Source organism: Leptinotarsa decemlineata, unplaced genomic scaffold (genome assembly GCF_025532065.1).
Source record: "Leptinotarsa decemlineata unplaced genomic scaffold, Ldec_3_MD MMD2_tig00004307_RagTag_RagTag, whole genome shotgun sequence".
In the NCBI taxonomy this organism is placed as follows: Eukaryota; Metazoa; Arthropoda; class Insecta; order Coleoptera; family Chrysomelidae; genus Leptinotarsa; species Leptinotarsa decemlineata.
The window spans coordinates 954,728-974,490 of NW_027412606.1; the positions used below are offsets into that span (position 1 = coordinate 954,728).

Sequence of the window (19,763 nt, forward strand, 5' to 3'; positions counted from 1 at the left end):
GTGAGTATTCACAGCATTAATACCAGACAAAATAAAGACAAATTTTATATTCCATTTTATAAGTACAAGGTGAAAGAAAACTGCTTATTACCTGGTATCAAAACTTTTTTATAATCTTCCACAAGAGATGACGGCAGGGGTCTCCAAACTTTGAAGCCTTCGGGCCATAATGATTTTTTCAGTTTGTGTGACACTTAACAACATCTAGTGGCGAGTAGTGGTACTATGTACTATCTTTTTCAGCTACCCGCTAGGTGGCATTAGACGTAATTGAATATTTGGAATTACCGCGTTCGAGAAAGTTCTGGTACTAGCTAGTGTATTCCGATCCCCTCGAGATGGCAGTAATAATTGCATATAAAAAGGCTAGCGGCGCAACTGCGAGTTAGTCTGCGTAGGAAAGGCGAAGGAAGCGGAACTGTCTATTGTGAAATAAAGTAACACCCGTCAATAAAAGTATTTTGATTTGACTTATTGTTTTTATGTGTGATTTGTTAGTATGGAAAAGAAGCGAAAAATCGACAGTGAATGCAGAACGTTCCAAGAAAAATGGAACTTTCAGTATTTTGTGATTGAGTCCATCAATAAGGCGCTATGTTCAATTTGTAATGACTAAGACTATAACATTAAACGACACTATGAATCGAAACATCTTCAAAGTTACTCCAAGTATACAGGAAGTTTGCGGAAGGAAAATTTTGAAGTTTTGAAACGCGGACTCAAATCGCAGCAATCTTTGTTTACCAAAGCGAATACTGAATAAGAGTCTGCAACTCGCGCCAGCTTTCGTGTGGCTCTTGAAATCGGAAAACGTGGCAAACCATTCACCGATGGAGAAATGATAAAAGAATGCTTGATTGCAGTAGCCGAAGAAATATGCCCCGAAAAGGTAAATTTATTTAAAAGTGTCAGTTTGTCAGCAAACACCGTGGCTCGACATCGCGGAAAATACATCATCTCAAGTGTCTGACAAAAATGGACATCATGAGTGGTTTTCTCTAGCATTGGATGAGTCAACGGATGTGTCAGATACTGCTCAGGTGTTGATTTTTATTCGCGGAGTAGATAAAAGCTATGAAGTGTATGAAGAACTTCTTGATATTGATAGTATTCACGGCACGACAACTAGGGCAGATATTTTTAAGGGAGTTGAAAATGCCATTAATAAAAACAACTTTCGATGGAGAAATTTGAAATTTATAACAACTGCTGGAGGCAAAAATATGTATGGTAAAAATAAAGCAGTGGTTGCACTTGTGTCAAAGGCTGTAGAAAATGATGGTGGTTCAAAACCATTAGTCTTACATTGTATCATTCATCAACAGTCCTTGTGCGGAAAATGTTTGGATATTTCAGAAGTTCTAAAACCAGTCATATTAGTTGTTAACTTCATCAGATCCACTGGGCTGAATCACCGACAATTCCGCGAGTTTATTCAACAGATTGGAGAAAATGATTTACCATATCATACTGCCGTACGCTGGCTTAGTTGCGGAAAAGTCCTTAAGCGCTTTTTTGAACTTCGAGCAGAGATCGAAATTTTTTGAAATGAGATTTTGCCGATTTAGAAAATAGTGAATGGATGTGGAAGTTAGCCTTCTATGTCGATTTGACAAATCATATGAACGAACTGAATTTGAGATTGCAAGGAGAAAATCGGCTTCTCCCTGATTCATACACCAATATCAAATCCTTCAGGCAGAAAATAATACTCTTCCAATCGCAATTACGTAAAAAATGTTTCACACATTTTGAAACATGTGAAATATTCAGCCACACTACAGAGACTGAATTTCCCGTCAATTTTGCAATCGAAACTTTGAGTGCTTTGAAGATAAATTTTGATACTTGTTTTTCAGATTTTGATGTCATTGCGAATGAAATTAAGCTTTTTCAAAATTCTTTTGATTCTGAAATTGAAACCCTGGCTCCGGAAGTCCAAATGGAAATTATTGATTTACGGTGCAGTGATATGCTTAAGAACAAATATCAAAATTCATCTTTGTTGGAATTTTATAAGAGTCTTCCACTGGAACAATTTGATAATTTGCATAAATTTGCTCGTGGGTTGTTTTCTGTTTTTGGTACTATTTACTTGTGTGAGAAAACGTTTTCCAAGATAAAGTACACAAAGAATGTTTACAGATCTCAATTAACCAATGAGCATCTTAAATCTCTTTTGATAATTGGTACAAGTAAAATTGATCCACAACTACAAAGTATTGTCGGTGGAAAATCACAATTACATAAATCTCAATAATATTTTCGTTTTACTGTGATTCATTTCAATTATTTGTTAGTTATTAATATGCTTAAACTTAGATCCTTAAGTTAAGTTTTCTTTGTCATCATTTCTGTCGTTAAGTTTTACCTTGCAAGTAAATAAAACCGACTTATTATCATTCTGTCTTTTCTTCTTCAACTCAATCTGTCGCGGGCCAGATTGATGACAGTAAATCATTGGCTGTCGCGGGCCGGATTAATGACACTGGCGGGCCGGATTTGGCCCGCGGGCCATAGTTTGGAGACCCCTGGATTAGGGAAACAGGGTGCCTGGGAAAATTTAAATTTCTATCAAAAAGAGTTTCATTCAACAAAAATTCCTACACGATACAGGAGTTCCTTTTGAAGTAGCGCTGCAAACATTCTTATGTATATGTGTGTGTATCTATGCATACGGGTATACATATATTAAAAGTTATATATTTCTATTTATATTTTCATTTCATTATAAATGTGACCAATTACTGTCTTATTTTGATGACATGTATTACTTTTACTTTTACCATTATTAAGTAAGTATGCTATTCTATGTACCTGACGATTTCTATACGTGTTCAATCATGTCAAAAGAAAAATAAATATTATTATTATTATTATTATTATTTATTCGTTTGGAATAGGTACGAGTGCTTGAATTGAGTGAATCATCTCACCTGGAGAAAAAAGATAGAAGACCAATATATTGAAGCCGAAATTGAAAAACTTGGTGATTTCTTCTACTGCCAATCAAAATGAAGGTTGAAATATCATCAAGAAAAATGTGCGCGAATTACAAAATGGCACAAAAACAATTGTGAAATATGAAAATTCTTAAGCTCAAGAAATTCTACAAAAACTGTCTACTTTTGTATGTTAAGAGACCTATATTTGACAATTTTCAGGTTATGAATAATCCTATTATTTCCCAAAATACGTCTAACCAATCGTCATTGCTCTGTACCCTGTCAAGTATTTCCTTCAGTGCAAATTAGTTTTTGTTTCTACTCACCATACACTCTAACAGAGTCCTCCGATCTTCCCATGATATTTTGTGCGATACAAGTGAAAGTTCCAAAATTTGACTTCGTCACATTTTGAATGGTTAAAAGCATCACAGTCTTGAAGTTTGATCTCCTTTCTTGAATTGTATAAGTATCGCTGAAATAAAATTTTCTAGATGAGTTCAAACTTTTCGATTTTGAATGAGTCAAGCATATTATGAGTAAAAATTAGTTGAGAAATATGAAATTTGTTTTGTTCAAAAAAAAAGTGAAGCCATGGCTTATATCAAAGATAGATTGAATGTAACTGGCCTATATTTGACGAAATTCAGTAACAAAAACTAACTGTTTCTTTTGAAAATAATCCCACAGAGAGCAGCAAAGTCATCTCAAAATGAAAGAAAAATCCAACAATGTTTCATGGTCTGCCATCGGGGGCTTTCCATAGTTTGAGGCAGCATCCAGTCCCCTTTATGGTTCAAGTGTTGATATTGCTAGATGAGGCCCTCAAGCCACAAACAATTTTCAGAGCTAATTGCAGTACCGACATTCATCGATGTTTCAAAGGACATTGAGAAGCAGATGAAGTAGCTGAAGTGTATTTGCTGGTCGTACCATGAGAAAACATTGGAGATGTGATAAATCATCTTTTCATGATCCGAGCTGGCAGTACCAACAGGTTTCTGTCACGGGTTCCATGATGGGACCATTTGGTCAACTTTTTCGAGGCGTGAAAGGGTAGTTCAAACGGTGTGACCCCATCACTTCAAAGCAAGGGCCTACAATTGGTTCATGAGGGAGAAAAAGAGGTGTCTAAGGTTTACCAACGACCACAGTAGAGGTTAAATTGGAATGCCGAAGAACAAGCCACTGGTGGTCCATATAATGAAGGTGGCTCCTCTATCCAGTGGTAATGATCCCCTCAGATATTTACTTCCAAATCAAAAGGCGTGTTATTCAGGACAGAGTAGCTCTGAATATAGCAGTCTCACTTTTGTATCATGAAGTGAATCGTCAAAAGAAGAAAAACGTGCCAGAATTTTGAAAGGACGAGAGAAATTTCAGGAATATTCTAGTGCGTTCAATTAGTGCATATAGCGTGACTCACGGTCGATGGTAGGTTAGACGTTTCTGGAAAACGCAAAGCATGATTTTTCTGAAAATTTCATCTCTCACATTTTCTTACCTGTTCTATCGATCTAATATATTTTCAGCATTGCAGCGTTGCCACTTCTATCAAAAAGTCCTAGCAATTATATTTTTTTAAAAGGAACACCCCGTATATTGATACATTTTTGGAATTGCTCTAGTATTTTAATTCTTTTTTGTTGATAATGTCCTATACCTATCTCTATCTGTTTTCGAGATAAAAAATAAATTGTGCTAAATATGGTCCAAAACATAGCCTTAATTGAAATTAAGTACATCAGTACTCTCAATTCATGAAAAGTTGATATTTTGATGATAGTTTGGACAAACTCGAAATATTCGTATAACACCAAGAAATCGACTCCATATCATACAGGGCGTGTTAAAATTACTATTATTTCCATTGTGCATAAAAGTAGTCGAAAGTTCATTTTTTCAATGTATATTACTTGGTAAATTGAAAGATGGTGAAAAATGCTTCAAGATGATATATCATGTCCCTATACCTAAATCGTCAAGTTTTCTCAATAAAGTCGCTTCTTCTAGAAACATTATTTTTTTTTTAGAATTTGGATTTGGGTAACAGTGGAATTATGAAGCTTACAGCAGTTCGGTTACTTTTATAAGTAATTTACGAAGAGTTATCGACGGTGTTTCGAATCATCTTCCAAAATGAATGCAAATATCGATTATTCAAACGAAGTTCTTATGAAATTATTTATTATACACATGAACAAAGTGATCAAATCATTGTCAGAACGTGAAAAAAATCCAACCAAATGTATCCTGAATTAACACCAATGAACGAGAGGAAGTTTGTGAGGTTACAAAATAATTTCCTTAACTATGGCTCAAAGTTTCCAGGAAACAACTGTACCAAAAATCTGTCATTTCTAGTCATTTCTAGTCTAGTCTAGTCATTCCAGAAACGTCTAACCTACCATCGACCGTGAGTCACGCTGTATAAACAGGCTTTCTTGGAAACTGAACAAAACTGTGTCTTAGATTAGAGACCAGTGCGATAGTTATGAAGTTCAATTGCTTGTGTTTGGGTTTGGTTCATTCATAATATTGGTGATAATGGTAGTTTGTGACTCAAACGTTTGTTACTGACCCTTCTGGGCAGCGATGTTGATGATGTTGATGGTCAAGCAGATGGGCGATACTCAAGTTTACCCCTAATTTTACTTGTGTTTTATTTCACTATTATTCCATTTCAGGTTTTTTTGCTTGATATAATTGTTATTTTCAGCTATTCATTTTTTAATTTCTCAATTTTCAGTTTTTTCAAGGATTCCAAATAATTTTTTATAATATCATACAATGGAAGTCCGAACTAACGAAATTCATCATGAAACATTGTTAATCACCTTCAAACAAGACAAAGTCCACTCATCAGAAAACATAACGTCTTCCAATTGGATGATATTGTTATCCACCATGTCCATCATTTGTTCACAAAAATAAGCTCCCGAGTGGGTGTAATTTTATAGGGATCTATCAAAAAAAAATCTGTTTTTCCGTTAACCAGCTGTCGCACCTCAACGAACGACAACTCTCAAAAGTCAAAACTTGTGCGAGCTAAGGACTAACGAGATCTTACCTTTAAACGTATGATTCCTAACACGGGTTGGACGAAAGCAAGTGAAAGTCGATCGTTTAGCCTGGGACTTGAACCAGCGACCAACGATGCATTTTATTTTCTATTCATATGTTTACTATCGATGTATGGCCAACATTGAATGTAGTGGATGTCTATCTACTCGATGTATGTGGGTTTTCTTCAAACTCAAGCATCACATTTAATTTGAGTTCATCACTTATTGCATTAGCAGCTGATCTTTTATCTGCCCCACATGACCAAGCTCGCGAAATTGCTTCTCTATTCTGTTCATTGTTCCTTGAGATATGGGCGGCAAATTAGAAAATTCCTCATGAATTCTGTTATGTTCGGGTTTCATCTCCGTAACCAATTGTTTGTAAAACTGTCATTTTATGCGTTTCCGTTGATCTAACCATTTGTCAGACTTGAAGTTAACGAAATTTAAACTTAAATCGAAATACTGACAACTAATGTAGTAACATACAAAACAAGTTGACAAAGCGTTTTAAACTATCGTTGCCACGGAAATTATTTACAGTTTTTTAAAGGATACCATCTATGGTATGGTTTTTGTTTACTTTCTTATTATGAATATCTCAACATGAAATAAGTTTTGAGTATATTGCAATAAGTTTTGAGTGTATTTTATCGAATTTCGGTATACACTTGATTTTAATTTATTTTATCTTTATCTTGAAGGCGATAATATTTTTGAATAGAGAACGGAGAGACCTTTCAAACGAAACATCACAAGCCTTTACTTCCCATTTAAAAAATTGGGGGTTGTACCTGTTATTCGACGGGGGTTGAAGGTATGAATAGCATTTCTACATTGAAATATGTCAAATTATAGTTTGAATTTGAGGGGTTTCGGGATTTTGTGGAAATTTATTCCGTAAACGGAATAATGAATTTATTCCATTTGGCAATTACACACTGTATAATCATATTATCGAAAATATGTTTGAATATTTCCGTTTATAACTGGTCCATCAGGTTCGTGTATTCGGGGTCAACTGAGGGTAATATTCCATATAAATGACGTTATCTCAAACAAATATTCAATAAATGTGCGATTTCATAATTGAAACTTGAATAATTCTCACCTTTTGAAAATCATCTCCTCCCCTTTGGTCCAGAAGTTATTGGAATTCGGGAAAGCTTCAACATCGCACTTGAGTTTAACGTTCGATTGAAGGGTCGCTGCGACTAGGGGCTTTTGAACTTGTACTCTCGGAGGAACTGAAATAACACGCTCTAATCAGAATCGAGGGAATATTGGTGTGTGTTTAGTGCAATAGTGCTAGCAAATTACATTCATCAACCTGGCAAATTGGATTTTCCTCAATCGAATTCCAAATCAACATTTATTTTTGGTAGGTTCATTACTGTTTTTCTGAGAAACCAGCACAGGGAACATAACTAGTGTATCGATCAGTCACCTACACATATATCATGGATTCTCTGGAAATATCTCTGAGTGAAAAAACAACATTCACAGGCAGGGCCGTCGCCATGAGGGGGAAACCTCTCCCCCCTGCTTTTTCGACTTGGTAAAAAGTTTGGAAATTTTTGTCCGTGAAGATAGAAGGAAATAATAATGAAGAAATGAATGAAAATTGAAGGAATAAAAATGAGAGAAAAGAAAGGGAGAGGTAAAAAGAAAAGGGAAAGAACCAGGAGAAGGTTGGGATTTTTCAAGTTGTTTGAAAACTTAAAAAAAGTTTAATTTCTCCCAAGTAAGAGAACAGTCCTGAACAGTCCACAAATTTTGAAGTGACAATTTTACAAAATTCACAACTTTTCGACTTGGAAAAGTTGGAAAATTTCAGGCCGTGAAGATAGAAAAAATAATAGTAGAAAACAATAAGCACAATATTATTTAAGTGTTGTTTCCTTCCATTTGGATTGAATATTCCTATACATGGATATAGTGGAAGACCAAGGACCTCGGTCCAAAGTAGAATAATTCCAATTATCATTTTTATAATTACCAACATTTATTTTTGTTCATGCATACTCTAACGGGCATAGCATTCAGCTAATCTTTGGATAGCTAAGTAAGAAAATTAAGTAACTAATCCCTCGGCTTTATTTTTTTCGAAAATTGGAAATTTTGCCAGTGGAGTTGGGAAAATTTGGATACTCTCTCCCCCCTGGTTTTTCTCTCCACTACGGCCCTGGTCACAGGTCATTTCATTTATCATGTAGTAACATTGCTATATTCCAAACCGTGAGAGATATAAATGAAAAATAAATGGGGAGAAGGTTACTATCCTGAGGAACAGTACAAGGGAAAAAATCATAGGAACATAAGCCCTTCTCTACTCATTCTGGGAAAACGAAAAATGATATTTTCGTTTTATTCATGAACAGAATTGTTATCTCAGAAAATATTTATTGTACGAGGATGGTCCTGACCTCAACATGAAGATGACAGTACTGATAAGAGAAAGCTAGTAAATTTCGTTGATCAGTTACTCATCAAAGTTTCAGTCATTTTGGACGCGCAGTTGTTATGTAACAGTCGTTTGAGTGAGTTAATGTGGACAAAATCTAGTATTGAGCTGTCATGAGTTGTATTCTGTGTATAGGGACTCTGCACCATCATTCACCACAGGCAAAGCTGAATTTGAACGTATCTTGGGAAAGGATGAACGTTTGGGACGTCCAAACACTGCAACTATCGACGAAAACATCGCCAAAGTTCACCAAAGGGTGCTAGACGACCGTCAAATTGAAGTGAGAGAGATAGCAGAGGTTATGAACATGTCAAACGATCGTGTTTGTCACATATCGCGTTTGCTCATGTTAGACCGAAAACTTGTTCGATTGAACATTTCCAACGCTCTGTGAGCGCACTTTGGGCATGATAGATCCAAGTTTTGGCGCCGATTAATTGATGTAAATGGCACTTGGATACACCATTATACTCGCGAAACAAAAATACAGTCAACATATTGGACTGCAAAGAAGAAACCATAAAAGGAAAAACCGTTTTTTCGGCTGGGAAAGTTGGAGCGACTGTTTTTTGGGATAGTCATGGAGTTAACTCAATCATTTGTTTGAAGGTGATTGACGATGTTTCATGATGAATTTCACTAGTTCGTACTTCCATTGTCTACTATATAAAATGATTTGAAATCCCTGAAACAACTAAAAAAGAAGAGTCAAAAATGAAGAGCTGAAAATAACAATTATATCAAGCAAAAAAACGTGAAATGAGATAGGACAACTATAAAGCCGCCAAAGGCATCAACGTGAGTTCCCGCCCGCTCACGGGAATAGAGGAATCCTTGTTGAGGAAAGGCCTAAATTTCGCCATTGCGCCAACATCTGTGCCCACTTTGTAGTTAATTACTGCAGTGGAATCCACCCGTTCCCTTATTGATCAGACCGAGGCAGAAGAGTTCAGATGGAGAATTAGAGAACAGTTTGATCGAGAACCAGCATCTAACATCAGCAATGAAGAACGTAGAGCTCTGAACGGCCTACGTAGAAACAACACCATCAAGATCCTACCTGCAGATAAAGGAAACGCTACTGTGGTAATGGATACCGTTCTCTACGAACAGAAGATCGAAGAGGTTCTTCAGAAGGGACGATACACAAAGATCGTACGGGACCCTACTGCATCAATTGAAAGGAAGTTGTACCAGATTTTGAAAGAACACCAAGTCTATTTTTCGGACAAGGAAAGATCATCGCTAACACTGCACCACAGTAAGCCTCCTCACTTGTATGGACTACCCAAAATCCACAAGAAGGACGTTCCGCTTAGTCCGATCATCAGCTTCAGAGATTCGGCTACTCAAAACTTGTCTAGATTTTTACTTCCTATAATACAACCATTACAAGGGAAAACATCGTCTTTTGTGAATAATTCAAGGCATTTTGTCGAACTACTAGGGTCAATTGAATTCACACAGAAAGATCAACTAATCAGTTTCGACGTGGAAAGCCTTTACACCAACGTTCCGGTCGAAGAAGCACTCCAAATCATACAGAGAAAGCTATTTGAAGACGGGAACCTGAAAGAGAGAATGAATCTACCTATAGAAGTAATTATGGAATTACTAGGATGCTGTGTACGAAACTGTTATTTCCAACTGAAGGACGAATTCTTTACACAAGATGATGGACTGCCAATGGGATCGCCACTTTCACCAGTCATAGCCAACATATATATGGAGTGGTTTGAAATTCTGGCTATTGAAGAAGCCCACAAGAAACCTCGAGTCTGGTTGAGATATGTTGACGACACCGTCATAATATGGAACCATGGAAATAGTGAACTAGACGCCTTCCTGAAACACATCTACAGCGTGAGAACTTCCATCACTTCCACAATGAAGAGAGAAATCCACAACGAATTGCCATTCATAAACGTTTTGGTGAAGAGGACCGTCACTAAGTGGGAAACATCTGTATACCGAAAACCCACTCATACGAGATAGTATCTGAACAACGAATCCAACCACCATCAATCGACTAAAAGAAGAATCATCAAGACTCTATTAGACCGTGCTTTTGGGCTTTGTAATACGAAGGAAGGTCTCGAGAAGGAATGACTACTCCAAAGCGATGGTAGAGGAGACTTCGGCTAACAGACATCAGGAGCCTCGCAAGGAAGAGAAGCCGTCACAACCAGTGCTTGCACTTTCCTATATCGGAGGATTATCGGAGAGAACATCAGAACCTGCTTCAGAGCCGGTAACACTATTCGTAGCAGCCTCACGAAAACCAGGCCACCAAACGCGGACTGCGATTCCAAGAATTGCATTTACCGGATACCCTGTGAGTGCGGAAAATCCTATAATGGTGTAACTAAGAGGCCATTGAATGTTCGCATTGCCGAGCACAAGAAACACACACAGCGAGGGAAAACCAGCAAATCAGAAATAGCAGACCATGTTTGGACCTATCGACACAACATCGAGTGGTCCCAAGCTAAGATTTTTGCACAGAGAGGAACATTGGTTTAGGAGAAAATTCAAGGAAGCCGCATACATGTTATCCAACAACGTATTCAGCCAAGCCAACGTAGAAATACGCAACAAATATAATTGTTATATTCAGCTATTCATTTTTAATTCTTCTTTTTTAGTTGTTTCAGGGATTTCAAATCATTTTATATAGTAGACCATAGAAGTTCGAACTAGTAAAATTATTAATTCAATCAATTATCTTCAAAGAGGAGAAAACATCACAGCAGCATACAACGTATCATTACTTGACGAGTTGAAGACAGAACTTGCGGAAAAATGGCAACATTTGCAGAAAAAAATTCGTTTAACCAAGACAACGCACTATCTCACACCTCAGCGGTTGTCATGGCAAAAATCCACGAATTACGGTTTGAACTGCTTGATCATCCGCCTAACTCACCAGATCTATGCTCAAGCGACTTTTTTCGTTCCCGCATCTGAAAATTGCGCTTAGAGGACAGACAGTTCCGTCAAATGAAGAGGATAATTATTTCTCAGAGTACTATTTGGATGTGTATACTTTGTTGAAAAATGAAAAAAAAAAAACTGAAAAAATTGTTTGTATCTTCGTTAGATAGAAAACTTCTCAAACAACTCTCATTCCAAATGAATTATACTGACGTAATGATACATTTTTGATTGAACGTTTCGTGTCAACATGGCCACCAACAACTATTTTTTTGAATACGGACCTGTCTGTTCCATTTCATACATCGACCAAGCAATGAAATCACAAATCAGTGGTATATCACACTCGTTATTTTTATAGCGGCGCCTAAAACCAATACAGAAATGACAAACTCATTGAATGCTCGACCTTTTTGTTGAATGCACATAAAATATCTATCTGTTGTGGCTATTTTATAGCATGATGGGTGTTACGCTATCAACTACATCTCTTATTTCTGGAGGAGTATGGTCTGTGGATCCAGCTGACCAGGCAATGGGGAATGTTCCTCAATTTGGGTTATTACAGCAAATGCAAGTTTGAACAAAATAAAGTTTAATCCATGAGTTTTTCAAATTCATTTCGAAAAGTATTCAAATTGATGTTTCACATGTGCCCGTTCCATAATTGAAGGTCGACTCTTTCAGTTGTATTGCCAATTGCATATGCAGGACATTTTCTGTGAAGATTCCTGCACTGACGCCTGTCTGATATAATCCAACGCCCTTCGTGGTATTAGCCAGGGGAGTAGTTGTTTTCTGATAGGCGTCAGTCCATTAAACCTACTGTGTAGGTATATAGAGACTGGCTTGAACGTTTGAAGTTCCATTTGCTTTAGATTTGTTTATTGCCAGTCTTCAAGCATAGCCCATCGACTAATAAGAAAGTTTTTATTCCTTATTTAGAGGAATCGGGCAAATTACGGATGTGCAGTTGGTTAGTTCCTCGTCCACTAGATGGAGTGACATTTTTGATGTTCGCTCCAACTTCGGAAGAGGAATGAAATACTCTGAAAGAATTCCGATTTTCAATTGTGGAATATCATTGACTTTAGGTCGATGATGGTCACTATCTTGCACTGATGAGTGGCTAATAAGCCCGAAACCGGTCTGCAAGTGTGCCCGTTCCATAATTGAAGGTCGACTCTTTCAGTTGTATTGCCAATTGCATATGCAGGACATTTTCTGTGAAGATTCCTGCACTGACGCCTGTCTGATATAATCCAACGCCCTTCGTGGTATTAGCCAGGGGAGTAGTTGTTTTCTGATAGGCGTCAGTCCATTAAACCTACTGTGTAGGTATATAGAGACTGGCTTCACTTTTCAGTGAATAAGTTTATTTTTCAAATCAATCTTTTGATTTGATATGTATCTGAAGCACCTTAATTCTAATTTCTCGATTTTTTGAAATATTTAAGTAACTGAATTTTTCAGTTGTACAATTTACGATAAAGTTTTCATTGTTGAAATCCATATTCTGGTTTGCTTTCAAAAAATCGAATTAGATTTCAAAATGTATCTTCCGTTTCGTTCAAAACTTTTTTCTGTACTGAATTACGGGTAATTGAAAATATTTAAATATTTCATCTGTAGTGCAAAATTTTGCTAACATTTATAATTTTTGAAATATGTTTTTTATTTTGATTTTCCTTTGAACAACCTATCATCAAGGAGGTTATGTATAGCGCCATCTGCCCGCGAATAGCTTAAGCGAAGTTGATTCTTATTGTTATTTTCTATCCATTCACTTTTATATTTTTATGCTTCATAGTTTTTATATTCTCATACTTACATTTATGTGTTGCATGAGAATATTCATTATTATTATTATTATTATTTATTTCAATATGTAGTGTATATGTTATCACTTTCTGACTACTTTTCCACCCCAAAATGCTGATATCATCAAATGTTCAAATATCACTTTCAATTTGTATAACTTATATTCTTTAAAATAATAACACTTTGACAATAATATTTTATCTTCGACAATATCTTTTAAGTTGTGTATCTTATATTTCTCAGAATAGTAACACATTGTCAATGAGATTTCATCTTCAACAATAAAGTACATTTTGATTCAATTTGATTGCAATAATTGATAGTTAGTACAGCGCCATCTGTTCGCAAATAGATCAAGCAATAATTGATAGTTACGTACACCGCCATCTGCTCGCGAATAGATCAAGAAATACCAATCAGATTACGAACAGCGCCATCTGCCCGCGAATAGATCAAGCAATAATGCCGATAATTCTGTCAAAACAGATCCCGATCTTGAGAGTTACACACAAACATGCATACAAACAATCATACATACATACATGTGAAGTTGATATAAAGCGTGTAAAAAGCGTGTAAAAAAGGACCAATTTATAGGGATTTAAAATACTTTCTGAAGAAGGTATAATTTGAAAAATTTCGAGAGGTTGATCTGTACGACAAAAGGTTGAGAGTGAGTTGAAATATTTCATGTAGAGAAATGGTTTTCCAAAAACAAACATCCACCTATCCGAAATTTCTATTATGGAGATACGCTGTATACTATTTTTATGAAGACATCACTTTTGTCAAGCAGGTAGAAATGAGTTGATTGAAGTGAATCACCTAATTAGGAAATCTGATGACAAAAAACTTACTCCATTCAGTTGAAAACTCCCTAGAATTACCATATAAATGAGATTTTAAACAAAACTTCATGTTGAAATGCAAATACTCGTAAAGAGGACGACGATAATACTCATTTCTACATCCTTGTGAAAAGAGTTCACCAGTATTTCATACGTTACTGAAAGATTTATAGACATCCCGGTGAACATTGTGATGGCAGAGTACTGATCATATGATGGTCTTCGTGAGACGTCTAAACATAGATCGAAATAGTTCTGAATCACTACGTTTGCAATTAGATTCACAACACAACAAAGTTTTTGTTTCGGAGTTGAAATTAGATGATTTTAATGTATCTCCACGTGTTAAAACCGAATGTGACCATAAAAATTATATATTAGCTCTTGTTTTCAAGATATAGTATCATTATATTATATATATGTATATTGAGTTTTCAACAAATGAAATATTTGAATTTCACTAGTTCGGAAGTCCGAACTAGTGAAATTCATCACGAAACATTGTCAATCACCTTCAAACAAAAATGAAATATTTCATCACCAACAGTTGGTACACATGTTTGTTTACATAACACCCCTCTCATCAGCTGTTCTTAAGTAGTAAACATAACCTATGTGAGTTTGTCAATTGTACACACGTGGTTGCTATTGAAATTATCGTGTGAAGTTGATTTTTAAATTAATTTAAGTGCTGATCTGAAATGCCTCGAAAGTGTGTGAATTCTGTCGATAACTTTTGCTATATATGTGGTGAAATAATATTTAAGTCTCAGAAACGTAAAATGACACCTATCGTTAAGACAGCCTATGAACATTATTTTCGTGTGAAAGTTGGGGACCAAGATAAATCATGGGCTCTTCATATATGTTGTAATTCTTGTTCCGTCATATTGCAAGAGTGGCTGAAAAATAAAAACCGGGCAATGGCTTTTGCAGTACCTATGGTTTGGCGTGAGCCTACCAATCATACAGACGACTGTTATTTCTGCTTAACTCCTCCCATTAAGCAAGGTTTATCTATGAGGAAAAGAGGAACGGTTAAATACCCTAATCTTCCATCTACTCTTCGGCCTGTACCACACTCAGACAATTTGCCAGTCCCTTCTCCACCCCAAAACTATGAAATTTTAGAGGAAGGTGATGAAGATTGTTTAGAAGGAGCAACCCATCCTTCTACATCCTATGACCCTGATTTTGAGGTAAGCGATAGGTCTAGTGATCCTCACAGAATTAGTCAAGCAGAGTTGAGTGACCTTATAAGAGATCTTCGCTTGTCTAAGGAAAAGGCTGAGCTGTTAGGGTCAAGACTACAACAGTGGAATCTTCTAAAACATGATGTGAAAATATCTCAGTACAGACAGCGTCAAAAAGATTTGCTTCCTTTTTTTTGAGAAAAAAGAAAACTTCGTAGTTTGTTATGATGTTAATGGTTTGATGGACTGCTTGAATTTGGATCACACTCCATCTGAATGGAGACTGTTTATAGACTCTTCAAAACTAAGCTTAAAAGCTGTACTTCTGCATAATGGAAATCAGCTACCCTCTATTCCTATAGGTCATGCAGTTCACATGAAGGAAACGTATATAAATATGAAAACACTTCTCCAATCAATCAAATATGAACAACACAAGTGACACATCTGTGGTGATCTGAAAGTCATTGCTATACTCCTAGGAATGCAATTTATGGTTCACCAAGTACTGTTGTTTTTTGTGTCTGTGGGACAGTCGGGATAGAAAATCTCACTATAAAAAAATGAACTGGCCTACACGAGACCTAAACCCTAATGAGAAAAATGTAGTTTACGAGCCTCTTGTAGATCCTAAGGATGTTCTCCTTCCCCCATTACATATTAAGTTAGGACTAATGAAAAACTTTGTGAAGGCCATGGACCAGGAAGGACAAGCTTTTAAGTACTTGAGAGCAAAGTTTCCCAGGTTGAGTGATGCTAAAGTCAAGGAAGGCATCTTTATTGTGCCTCAAATCCGTGAAATCGTAAATGATCATGCTTTTGACATGATTTTAACAGGAAATGAAAAAAGAGCCTGGGAAGTCTTTAAGGGGGTTGTACATGGGTTTTTAGGTAACAAAAGAGATGATAACTTCACAGCATTGGTTAAAGAGCTTCTTCAAGCTTACCACCAACTTGGATGCAACATGTCCTTAAAAATTAATTTTCTTCACTCTCATCTTAATTTCTTCCCACAAAACTGTGGAGCTGTGAGTGACGAACATGGAGAAAGATTCCATCAAGACATTGCCTTAATGGAACAGAGATATCAGGGCCGTTGGAATGAAGCAATGCTTGCAGACTACTGCTGGTCTGTGTGTAGGGATGCTCCAGAAGTGTTTTATAAAAGACAAGCTAAACGACAGCGATCTTACAATGAATCGGATGGACTTAATTGAAATTTGGTGGTACAAACTTCTTTTATTTGTCAAAACACTAAGAATAATGTTTTTTTTTATTAATTTTGTACTTAAAATATTCTAAAAGAAACATAACAATATTGTTTTATGTACTTTCACTTTTCACGTATAGTATAACTACTCTTTAAGATTAAGTACTGTGTATCTCAAAAACCAGAGCTAATAAAAATTTTTCATTGTTATTTTCGTTTTTATCACCCCAAAATTAGTAGAAATTGACTAATTTAGTGTAGGAAACATTCAAAAAATATTTTTTTGTTGTGTTATCACAGAAATGAATTATAGGTAATGTAGATTTGATATTCATCCTAATGACATTTGTTATGGGCAATACACAAGCGATACGGGAAAATCCTTGAGACTCTCTCAGATACGTGCCTTCGGTGCCTTTTCCATTTGGGAAAACGTTCTCAGGATTGATTGATTGGTGATGTTGTTGATTCTCTACGAGTACTTCTATCTCTATCGATATGAAAATATGGTTCTCATGTTTCTGCCCATCACACAACATCTGAGCATTTCTCTTGACTTTGGCAAGTTCTGTCGGTAACAATTCAATTCAAGTGCTGTGCATTTCACTTATACAATCGATTCAAAGTTTCAAAGTCGTATATTGAGTACCTATCAAACCATAGTAAATGGGTTTCATCACTTCTGAGACAAATGCTCCCACAAAAAATCGCTAATCGAATCAAAGTAACCCGCGAATCTTGAACATTCACCTTATTTTTTGAACAGACCTGGTATATTTGTTTTGCATCATCCAGAGAAAAATTAACTGTCTATCTATAAAATATCTATCGACTATATATTAAATACTCTCTGAATTTCTATCCTCCTGAGAAAGGACATTCTAATCATTATCAACAACTATTCGTCTATCGAGAAAATATTTCAAAAAGTTTCATATTCGGATGTTCACAAACGTATTGATACACTTCAGTGCACACAGTTAGTGAATACGCGGAAGTATTCGATTGGAAACCAAGTGTTGCTGAAGTAATTATTCCTTTCATGTATCAACCGTTCCCATCTGATATTTCAGCAGGGTTCATTGCTATTATTATATTCAAAACAGCCATTCGCAACTTAATTAATTCATCGATACGATACACCTCAAACAGAGCGCCATTATGTTAATGTTAGTCATCTTGAAACAACTACCCAAAGCATACGCCTGCACGATGTAACCAACAACATAGAACTAATTCGAAAACAGAACTTATTTCCACTTGGGTATTCTAGAATTTAAAAGGCCTGATACGAATGTGGAATGGTGAGAGATAAGATTTCAGATTGGTTTGTAGTAGGTATTTGACATAATATATGGTTTATAAGATTTTCTCCAGATTTACTTTGAAACATATTTATAATAATTTTAACATCTTTGATATTGTTTTTCCGTAGCATATACTGAAACATAACCTTACAGTATCAAAAAAATAGCTATGTTGCACGTTTTGAAGGTCAAATAGTGTGAATTTGTATCCTCATTGAGAACATTTCTCTTTGAAAATGAGACTAAGTGCTCAAAAACACTTTTATTTCTGACCGGGATATTATAAGCTTATATCGTCATAGTTACGCTATCAATAAAGATGGTCATAACTTCCTTGGGACATTATAGATTTTATAATTCCCTCTACCTTTCACAAGTAAAAATAAATAGAAATGAAAACTGAACCATATTTTATTTATTCACGTCATTACAAATAATAAATGTACAATTTTGAAATGTTCCCTGAAAATCACTTCCGCCACTGGAAACAATTTCTTCTTTTGTATGGCTGGAGCTTCTGTTCACTACAGTCGAGGTGCCTCTTCTGATGACAAAGTAGACAACATACGCGCCGTTTTATTTCTCAATTCGATGCTATCCTCTAAATACCCCTCCGCCACCGTGGAACTTTTCCAACCTCCGTGTCTTTTTAAGTTAGTCATAGTTGCTCCTGCATTGGCTAGAGCAGTAGCAGAAGTGCGACGAAGGCAATGTCCCGTATAGGAAGATGAGTTTGGCAATCCTAAATACATTGCGATTTTGCTGGGGATTTTCCCAAACATGTTTTTTCCAATTGGCTGAGATGTACATTTATTTTGTCGGAAGCTGAAAAAAAATCGTTCAATACCTTTAGGACGCAAAGACATATAAAGTCTTAATAAAGGCAAAGCGGAGAACTCTTTTTCATCCACAACTGTAAATTTCTTCGATACACCAGTTCTACTTTCCGGTACGTTCACTACCATAACGGAATCCCTGTCCTCTATATCCGATATCTTCATATTCAAAAGTTCCTGACTTCTGCATCCTCCAAAATAACCCATATTCAAAACAACCTATAACAAAAAAAAGGAAATAAATACATACAAAAAGGAAAATAAGAAAAAAATTACCTTATGCAATAAATGAATATCATTAGGAGCGTCTTTTAGGAATCTGATAACATTTTTAGGAGATAAAACAGCAGACTTTTTCGGCTTATAACTCTTACTCTTCCGTTTCAAAAAAGCCTGTAGTTCATTGAACTTGGTGATATCTCGTTTCTCATGTATAGTCACCATCGATTTTAGCATTGACCATTTAGTCCATAAAGAATTCGGACTATACGTTTCTGACTGAAACGAATAAACACAATTACTACCAAATCTACCGAAAAACATAGAAAATTCCTCACCAGTTCTTGAAAATATGCCAGAAATACAGTTTCAGTGACATCTTTTGGCATAACATTTTTCCGTGTCAGCCAGTCCAGATATATCTTGTATACTTTTTGGTATACGACTTCACTTTTCGATGGAATTAATGATTCTCTTGCTTGTTCAGCTTTTTCCAAAATATCCTCCATTATATTTGGGGTAGAAAACACGTTTTCACCGCAAACATAGCTTGATAACAAAGTTCTGTTTATAAACAAGTAACATAGCAACAACCTAGCAACAAGAAAACTCTACTATAATCAACGGTACCTGATTCAAATATACCGGGAAGGTAATGAATTGGTACATTTTTCCGTTTCAAAAATGAACAAAATTTTATTGAAATCGGTCAGAAATAAAATTATCTATGTACCACGGGAATTAATGAGCCTTAATAACCTCAGGCAATTGCTGTCCCTCGGGCCAGAGGCCCTCGGGACGCAAACTTTGCCATCGGTAGTTAAGGCCCTCCTAATTCCCTTGATACATAAATAACTATAAATGTTGAGAATGAATATCTAAAATTGATTTCAATTTTCAATGATTGACTGTTTATGA

At 35.9% G+C, this 19,763-nt stretch overlaps 1 protein-coding gene across 1 annotated transcript in view; it reads right to left on the minus strand.

Annotated features, from left to right (window-relative positions):
- The window catches only part of LOC111511369 (lachesin), a 103,747-nt gene that overhangs the window by 15,827 nt on the left and 68,157 nt on the right, over positions 1-19,763 (minus strand). Inside the window, exons 6-7 of the mRNA XM_074178733.1 lie at positions 7,122-7,257; positions 3,272-3,420 (exon numbers count right to left, since the gene is read on the minus strand). Of these exons, the coding sequence (XP_074034834.1) occupies positions 3,272-3,420; positions 7,122-7,257 (285 nt within the window). The remainder of the gene's footprint in view (positions 1-3,271; positions 3,421-7,121; positions 7,258-19,763) is intronic.